The 8,904-nt window shown below is 59.9% G+C and overlaps 1 protein-coding gene across 2 annotated transcripts; it reads left to right on the top strand.

Annotated features, from left to right (window-relative positions):
- Positions 1 to 76: 76 nt before the first annotated feature.
- Positions 77 to 7,014, top strand: TMEM82 (transmembrane protein 82). Of its 2 annotated transcripts, none has more exons than XM_070602312.1 (6): positions 77 to 644; positions 794 to 866; positions 1,064 to 1,238; positions 1,896 to 2,313; positions 3,545 to 3,732; positions 6,624 to 7,014. In XM_070602312.1, the coding sequence occupies exons 1-6, from the start codon at positions 545 to 547 to the stop codon at positions 6,903 to 6,905; spliced, it is 1,236 nt and encodes a 411-aa protein (XP_070458413.1). In that variant the 5' UTR covers positions 77 to 544; the 3' UTR covers positions 6,906 to 7,014. The 2 variants fall into 2 exon arrangements, with proteins under 2 accessions (XP_070458413.1, XP_070458419.1); XM_070602318.1 differs by lacking the exon at positions 6,624 to 7,014 and adding an exon at positions 4,081 to 4,540.
- Positions 7,015 to 8,904: the final 1,890 nt, after the last annotated feature.

The raw sequence follows: 8,904 nt of genomic DNA, 5'->3' as shown, positions 1-8,904 counted from the left end.
CTGATGGCCTAGTTGTTAAGTTCATGCACTCTGCTTTCGTGGTCAGGGATTCACGGGTTCGGATCCTGGGCGCAGACCTAGCACCACTCATCAAGCCACACTGTGGCAGCATCCCACATAAAATAGAGGAAGATTGGCAAAGATGTTAGCTCAGCGACAATCTTTGTCAAGCAAAAAGAGGAAGATTGGGAATAGATGTTAGCTCAGGGCCAATCTTCCTCAACAACAAAAAAAAGAAAGAAAAAGAAAAGTAGACTCCAGACTTGAGCAGGGCCAGAGACTAGAGACCAGCCTCAGAGATGCCCCTTCATCCCATGCTGCCCAAACAAGAAACACCTGGGCAACCGGCAATGGCTGGCTCCCAGTGCCCCTTAACCCTGCAGCCGGAAGGTTTAAGGCCCTGGGCTCTCCTCCCCTCTCCACGCCTCCCTCCCCTGGGCTTTTGACCCCTCCCGGCCCCTCCCCTTGCCTCCACTGACACCTTTGCCCCGGTGACGGTGACGTTGGTCCCTCCGGTGCAGACCTGGCCGGAGGCTGGGACTGGATGCCGGCGGCCATGTTCTCCCTGCCGTCCCTCTCCTCCTGGCTCCCCGGCCTCCCCTCCCTGGCGTGGGGCTCCAGCCTCCTCGACTCCCTCCTGCAAGGTGAGCGCCGACACCGACTCCCGCTCCGCCCCGCCTCCTGGCCGCTATGGGCAGTGCAGGGTGGCCCCCACCCATGTGGGCCTCCTGCTGCCTTGGCTGCTCGGTCCTCTAAGCCTACCAGGCACCCCTGCCCTCCCTCCCGCCCCCAGGCCTCATCGGGGCCTGCGGAGTCTCAGTCCTCAACAGCCTCCTGAGGGTCTACTTCTTCGTGGGCTGCGCCAAGTGAGTGCCCCCTCCCCGGCCCACCCCCGGCCCCTTGCCAGGCCCCTGGCCCCGCACTGGGACTCTGACCTCTGGGGTGAGGCTGGGAGTAAGAGACCACCCCTTCCCACAGCGAGTGTGTCTGGGGCACCCAGACCCCCTCCAGGGCAGGGGCTGGCGGGTCTGCCCCTCTGCCCACGCCCACTCTGCCCCCACAGCAACCCGGAGCGGCAGCCCGAAAAGGAGCGGCTGCGGGCCCAGTGGGCCTCGCTGGAGACCCTGCACCTGGCAGGGCTGGCCCTGGTCCTGACCATCGTGGGCACCCGGGTGGCTGCCCTGGTGGTGCTTGAGTTCTCCCTCCGGGCTGTCTCCACGCTGCTCTCCCTGGACAAGGTGAGACCGCAGGGAGGTGGAGGGTGGTGAGGGCCCGGTGCTGGGCCCACTTGGAGCATCCCCCGTCTCCTCACTGCCCGCCCCCCTGTAAGATTGAGACTAGAGAGTGCACATTGCCGCCTTGGGGCGTGACTTCCAAAGCAGAGCTCCCCCAGAGTGGACGCAGCCCCAGTCTGAGAAGACAGTAGTGCAGCTCCTGGAGTCGAGAACCTCCCACGGGCAGGCACCGGGCTGGGTACCCAAAGGGCATCGTCCCACTCATCCTCACAACCACAGGGGCAGAGGTTTGCTGCAATCCCCATCTCACAGGTGGGGAAACTAAGGCTCGGAGCGGGTAAGTGGCTGGTCTGTAGTCAACGACAAGCAAGGAGTAGAGTCAGGCTCTGACCCCAGGTCTGCCAAGCTCTGAGCCACCACCCTTCAGCAGGCAGATGGGTCCCAAGTAATAAGCATGATTGAAATGAAGTTGAAAGAAATGACCATTAGGGCTTGACCGGAAGGCAGTATTCCCTCTTTGGGGACAATCCTCAAGGTTCCTTCAGGCTCCAGCCTCCTACCGAGTGGAGCATCTGTACCTTGACAGCCCTCTTGGTCCCCCATGGTGAGGGGAGGTCAGAGCCCCCATCGAGACCCCTCTTCTGCCACCTCCCCTCCCAGGGCTCCCAGGTCCCTGAGAGGCTGCAGCTGTACCTGCTGTGTCAGTACTCACTGGGCTGCGGCCTGACCTGCGGCCTGAGCTTCCTGCAGGAGGGCGCCCCTCACCGCACTCTGAACCTGCTGCTGGGCCTCGGGCTGGCCGCCCTGCTCTGCACGGGCGCCCGGCGCCTCCACAGCCACACCTGCCGCCTCTACGAGCTGCACAGCAGCCAGCACTACTGTGGGGTCTGCCTGGGACTGCTGGCCGGTGCTCACGGCCTCCCCCGGCTGCTGGGCCGAGCCCTGGCCGTGGCCTTTGTTGTGGGCAATCTGGCGGCCGTGGCCCTCATCAACAGGGACTTCCTGACCACCTCGGAGGCCGTGCGCTTCTGGACACCACTCACCATCTGCTACACCCTGCTGGTCATCTACATGCAGGGTAAGGGCCACGGGCAGGGGCCCAGGCAGCAGTTCATTCACTCCGCATTCACATCCCACTGTCTGACCCGGGCACAGCATCGTGCTCCGCCCCAGGGAGGCTGACAACAGTCAGACAATCCCCCTGCCATCCTGGAGCACTGAGTCTGGTGGCACAGGCCATACAGTGGGGCAGCTCAGAGAAGGGTGCAGCGTGCAATGGGAATCCTGAGGAGATAATACTTGAATGGGACCTTGAAGGATAAGCAGGAGCTCCCTGAGAGTGGTGAGGGGGGAAAGGAAATCCTGGCAGAGGGAACCTCATATGCTGAAGCCCAGAGGTGAGAGAGAGCATGGCAGCATCAAACAACTGGAAAAAGTTGAGTGTGGTTGTCCCCCCCAGGGCCCTGGGAGAAGATGAGGCTGGCCAGGTTCATAGGAGCCTGATGGAGAGCCCTCGTCAGCCAGCCTGGGCAGTCTGATGGGAAGCCATGGCAGGGTTTTAAGCAGGGGAGAGTGACCTGGTCAGATCTGGGCTCTAGGAAGAGCCAATAGGCTGCAGGGTGGGGATGGGGTGGAAGTAGCAGGCTGAGAAAGGGCAGTCAGGCAGAGACGGCAGCAGGTGCAAAGGCCCTGAGGTGGGAATGAGCTTGTCTTGCTCAATGAACAGGAACACGGGGAACAGCTCAGGGTAGTGAGCCAGAGGGAACAAGTCAGAGGTGAGATGAGGTTGGAGAGCAGGCACTGGTGAGATCGGGCAGGACCTCATAGGAGTTGGGAGTTTATTCCAAGTGCAGTGGGAAGTCCTGGGAGGGTTTATAAGCAGAGGAATGATTTCATCTCATTGATATGTTTAGAGGGTCATTAGCTGCTGAGTAGACACTGAGTTGCAGAGTCAAGAACAAAAGCCAGGAGGCTGCTGCGAGAGATGAAGGTGGGGGGGCAGTGCGAGTGGCGATGTGCTCAGGTGGGATGGGTGTGGATCTGTGAGGCAGAAAGAGTCGACAGGGCTTCCTCATGGATCAGACGTGGGAGCGCAGGGAAGAGAGGAGTCAGGACGCTGGCAGCTGGAGGCTGGGTGCTGGGCCCTGACTGCAGGACAGACCTCCGCAGCTGCTCAGAGGGCGGGGGTGGGCGCGGGGGCTGCAAGGGGAGGGGGAGACTCGCACTGAGGCAGGAGGGTGGGGAGCTGGACCTCAGGTTGGGGCCCAGGTGCACAGGCGGGCAGGTGTGACGGGCGCCCCGTCCCCCAGAGGAGCAGCGGCAGCGCCCCGGCCTGCAGGGCCAGGTCCAGACGGTGCTGGTGCGCATGGGTGGCCTCTTCGTGCTGCTGCTGACTGTGGGCTGCTGGCTGGACCTCCTGGGCATCCTCGTCTCCCTGCTGGGCGAGCTCTGGTGCCTGGTGGCCGTCCGCAACCTGCTTGACATTTGCCAGATACAGGTGGGCACCCTGAACCCGGCTGTCCCCAGACACTGAAGCCCTGCTCCAGATAGCCCTGGGAGCCTCGATGGGCCCAAGTTTCAGAAGAGCTGGGGAGACCTGTCTTGGGTGGGGGGCAGAGGGAGCTGGAATCCCCTCTCCGACCTGGTGTTAACCTTTGACCCCTCTGTAGCCAGGGTCACTAGGAGTGGGGAGTTGAGGGGCACCCCAACCCCATCCGCAGGCCACTCCATCCCATGCCCCAGCAGCCGTGAATGGGAGGAAGGTCCTGGATAAGGAGGCCTGAGAAGCCCCAGGGGATGGCGATTGGGTGGCGTCCTCCATCCTTCCCTCCCTGCCTCCCCTCAGGATTTTCCATCCCAGAGGCCTTCGGGGTCAGCTCCAAGCCAGCCCCAGCTCTCAGCACCTGCCCAGCCCCCAGGGACAGCCCCCTCCTGACCCACCTCAGCAAGGACCTGGAGTCTGTCTCAGGCCCACCAGGCTCACCTGTAGGCCTTGACCCCGGCATGCTGCCTGGAGGCCGAACGGCAGGGCTGGCCCTCACCCGGAGCTCAGGGTGGGCACTGGAGCCCCCCCAGAGGGAGGGCAGGGCTTAGGGCTGGGGTCCTCAGAGAGTGGGGGCACCTGGAGGCCACTGGGTGAACCCCTCTTTTTCTCAGGGTGGGTGATGGACTCAGCCCCTCAGACCTGCCTTCCCAGGGGGGTGGGGGATGGGGAGAACAGCATTCCCAGAAGGGCCCCCCTTTACCGGCCCCCCTTTACCGGCTTCCCTTGCCCTCTCCATGGACAATAAAGATGATTTTCTCAACCTGTGCTAAGAATCATGCACTCACAGAGAGGGAAAGAGCCTGTCAGAAGAACAGCTACCATGTGCTGAGCACTGTGCTGGGCTTTTTTTTTTTTTTCTGGTGAGGAAGATTGGCCCTGAGCTAACATCTGTGCCAATCTTCCTCTATTTTTTGTATGTGAGATGCCACCACAGCATGGCTTGATGAGCAGTATGTAGGTCTGTGCCTGGGATCCAAACCCATGAACCCCAGGCCACCTAAGCGGAGCATGCAAACTCAACCACTGTGCCACTGGGCTAGCCACTGTGCTGAGCATTTTTATTATCTCATTTTATTTTGACATCAGCCCCAAGAGGCAGGTACTGTTATCCCTTTTTACAGATTCAGAAACTAAAGCTCAGAGAGGTTAGGTGACTTGCTCAAGGGCACACAGCTAGTTAGTGGCAAAGTCAGGATGTGAATCTGGGTGGCCTGACCCCCAGAGCTCAAGTGCTTTGCATGTTCCCTGCTACCCTCTTCTCGTTGAAGAACTGGGGCCAAGGGAACCCACAGACGGGGGCATGAAAATGATAGCAGCTCCCTTCCCAGCAGGTCCTGGAATGTGGTTCTGGCCACCTGTTGAGCAGGGTGGCCTGAGGCTCTGTCACAGTCATGTTCTGGCCCAGGCACCCAGCCCACAGGGCAGTTTGGTTCCATGGGGATTGAGGGCCCCAACTCGGGACCCTTTCCCAGGAGGGGCCCCACGGGGCAAGGAGACTCCCAGGCAGGGGACTCCGACGGGGTAGTGAAGGTCCGGTTGTCTGGGAGAGGCGGGGGAGGCACCAGGGAGCAGGCAAGGCCTGGAGAAGGTTCTGGAAGGGTTCCAGGCTCTGATGGGTCCCCAATTCTCAGCAAAGGCCGCCATGGTCACCCAAAGGCTACTGCTTCCGGGCAGGCAGGGGCTGGCCTCGGATGCTCCACTCCCCACCCCGGGGCACACCTGGGATACAGGTGCAGGCTGGCCCCAAGGCTGGGCGGGGCAGTGTCCACTCATTCCTCCAGGAATGGCCACCCAACAGACAACTCAAACCCAACCAACCTCTGATCCCCTGCTCCCGCCCTACCGCCACAAGGGGCCTCCCAGCCCCGGGGCAGCTGAGGTGGGGGAAATGCCTGTGGATGCCCCTCCCCCAATACAGGACCCAGCTCCCCCTCTGCCTGGGAGTGTGTCCCGCTCCCTCTGGGCAGGAAACTTGCCCCAGTCCAGGAGGAAACGGCTCAGTCAGGCGGGCACGGGGCCAGCCCCTTGCCAGACCCAGACTGGGCACCTGGTTCCAACTCAGGCCTGATGTTTTTGCTGGAAGGTTCCCCGGCCTCCCAGCCCCTAGCACAGCCTGGGACCCAGTGGGGGCGGGGCTGGGAGGGGATTGGACTTGTCAGTCCTTTCCTTTTTATGGGCACAGGGACTGTTTTCCAGACAAAAATTGGGCCACGTGAGCTGGAATAAGATTCTTTTCTTATCTATTAAATTTTTTGTGAAAAGTCGACATGGGTATAAAAATTAGATCATTCTAAGTGAGGCATTCAGCAAATCTCCATGGCAAACAAAGAAAAATAGGCCCAAAGTCTGCAGGGCAGAGGAAGTCTGGCAGGTGTGGTCTGGAACGGGAGCATGAAGCTCCGGCTTGTTCTCACAGAGACCACAAGAGCCCGAATCCTGGGCCCCGATCAGCATCCTTCTGAAGATGGGAGAGACCAGAGGCTCCTGTCTCTGCGAAGAGGGGACAGTGACTTCTGGGGCAGCTAGGTTTGGGGTGAGCCAGGCTCCTCCCTCCTGAGCTGCCCACTGTGGCTTTTCTGTCCCTCTGGACATTCTGAATGCCTTCCCCGAATCATTCATTCACAAGTAATTACTGAACATCTGCCTGGGGCCAGGCACTGGGGATGAGCAAGACGTGCAAGCAGCCATTGGTGCTGCAGAGAAAAATAAAACTGGGTGAGGGGCAGAGTGACGGGGGCTGGGGCCTCAGGAAGGTGTGTTTGTTATCTACAGCTGTGTAACAAATGACCCCAAAACTCAGCAGCTTAAAACAAAAGACATTTATTGTCTGTCCTTTTCTGCAGGTTGGCATCTGGGGGCCACCCAGCTGGCTGCCCTGGCTCGAGGTCTCTCACAGGCCACCGTGGAGGCATGGGCTGAGGCTGCGGTCTCATCTTAAGGCTTGGCCAGGGGACAGTCCACTTCCAAGCTCACTCACGTGTCTGTTGGCAGGATTCAGTTTCCCGTGGGCCGTTGGACGGAGGGCCTCAGGTCCTCTCTGGCTGTTGGCCGGGGCCTCCCTCAGTCCTTGGCCTCTCCAGAGGGGCGCTCACAGCATGGCAGCTGGCCTCCCTCAGGGCAAGTGACAAGAGAGAGAAGACAGGACAGAAGTCACAGTCTTGTAACCCGATGTTAAAAGCAACATCCCACTGTTTTTGCTGCATTCTATTGGTTAGAAGCAAGTCTCTGGGTCTAACCCACCCCAGAGAGGAAGGGATGACACAAGGGCATGGCAAAAGGCAGGGATCCCTGGAGGCCACTTGAGAAGCTGCCTTCCAGAGAGGGCTTCTTTGAGTCCATCCTTCTGAATGGACTGAGGAGCAAGCCAAGCAAAAAGCTGAGGGGAGAACATCCCGGGCTGAGAGGACAGCACGGGCAAAGGCCCTGAGGTGGGAAGAAGCAGGGGATACTTTAGGAACAGAAGGAAATTCAGCATGGCTGGAGCATCACAGAGAGGATGGAGAGGCAGAAATGCGGTCATGGAGGCGGCAGGGCCTCAGGGTCACGGCGAGGGTTGGGATGTCATTTCCCTGTGTTGGGCAGCAAGCGGGCAGTCTGCACAAGGAGGTGACATGATCTGACTTACATTTCTAAAGGATTCCTCTCCTTGCTGTTTTTCGAATCAACAAAGTAGAAACAGGACACCAGTTTGAAAGCATCTGGAATACCCCAGTGAGACGATGGCGGCGTGGACAAGGTGTAAGGTGTGTGGAGGTGGAGGTGGCCAGAAGTGGCTGGATACTGGACGCATCTTGAAGCGTTGATAGGATTTCCTGATCAATTAGATGTGGGCTTGAGAGAAAGAGAGGCATCGGGGAGTTCTTAGAGTCGTTCAGGCCAAAACAACTGGGTGAACGAGACGGGGGCCTCCGGGCACGGAGCAGGGTTAGCTCACGCAGTGTGGTCTGCGGGGATGGAAGGTCCAGGTGCTGTGAGAGGTGGGCCATGGTCTGGGGTCAGGGAGGCCTCGCTGAGAAAGAGCTGTGGCAACCGAATCCTGAAGGTCAAGGGGAAGTTCCCAGGCCAAGGGGTGGTGCTGGAGCCCAGGCAGGTGTTAAGGGTCCTGAGTGGCCAGGGGGACTGAGGAAGGGGCAGCATGGCTGGAGCAGAAGGGGCGAGGGGCACAGTGGTGGGAGATGCTGTCCCGGGGGTGAGCTGGGGCGGGATCACCCAGGGCCAAGGGGGGGCTGGAATCTTCCTGGAGAGCAGCGGGGGCCACAAACGGGCTGTGCTCTGGTCCGCAATGTCCATGTGCTGCTTTAGCGCAATGGTCTGACCGGAGCAGAGAATAGACAGTGAGGAGTAAGAGCTGGGCCAGCCCAATTTTAAGGGTCTCCATATAAATTTATATGAAAGTGAATACTGATTGAGCACGAGAAAGGAAAGTACGACAACCTGTTGGAGCCCTGCAGATCTGGCTCCGTTCTCTGACATGTCTCTGGGCAGCTGGCCAGGAACACTTAATGGAAAACACTTCCTGAGTGTAACCTGGCTGCCCTTCCCTCCTGGAACACTACATAACTCCCAGCAGCCCCCAGCCCTCTCGGGGCCCCGGCCTGAGTGTAAGTTTCCTTAACTTCCCAGTGAGCCCACCTCGAACGGAGAGAGAAGTGGGGAGACGGCTAGGGGCCGTGGCAGACTCCGGGCCACGTTACCTTTTAGTAAGAGGGTCTCAGGGACTGAGGGTGCAGAGATAGACACTGCCAGAGAGTGGTGAGACGTTGGGCAGATGCTGCTAGGAGGGGAGGCTCCCAGTGAGGATAGGGGCTCAAGGAGTGGGTGGGATCAGTGAGGGAATAAGGGTTCTGCCTTGGTAAGCAGCCAAAGGCTTGGGGTAGACCCTCCAAAGTGAGTGACACCAGGATTTCCTCCTCTGTCCACAGAAGGGGCTCTGACCTTCAAGGCCTGGGTGAAGGAGGGGTCCTCCCGGCCCGCTGAGCCTCAGGCCTCCTCCAGGGCGCACCCCACGCTTCCCCCCGTCACTCTGGAGCCTGTGCAGATTTGCTAAGCGGAGGGCCTGGCCGTGGGAACCAGCAGGTCCAGCCAGAGCCAGCTCAGGCCCCTGGACCAGGAGGGGATTAAGAC

This window comes from Equus przewalskii, chromosome 2, assembly GCF_037783145.1.
Source record: "Equus przewalskii isolate Varuska chromosome 2, EquPr2, whole genome shotgun sequence".
NCBI classification, from domain to species: domain Eukaryota; kingdom Metazoa; phylum Chordata; class Mammalia; order Perissodactyla; family Equidae; genus Equus; species Equus przewalskii.
This window is presented reverse-complemented; position numbering and strand designations above follow the sequence as displayed.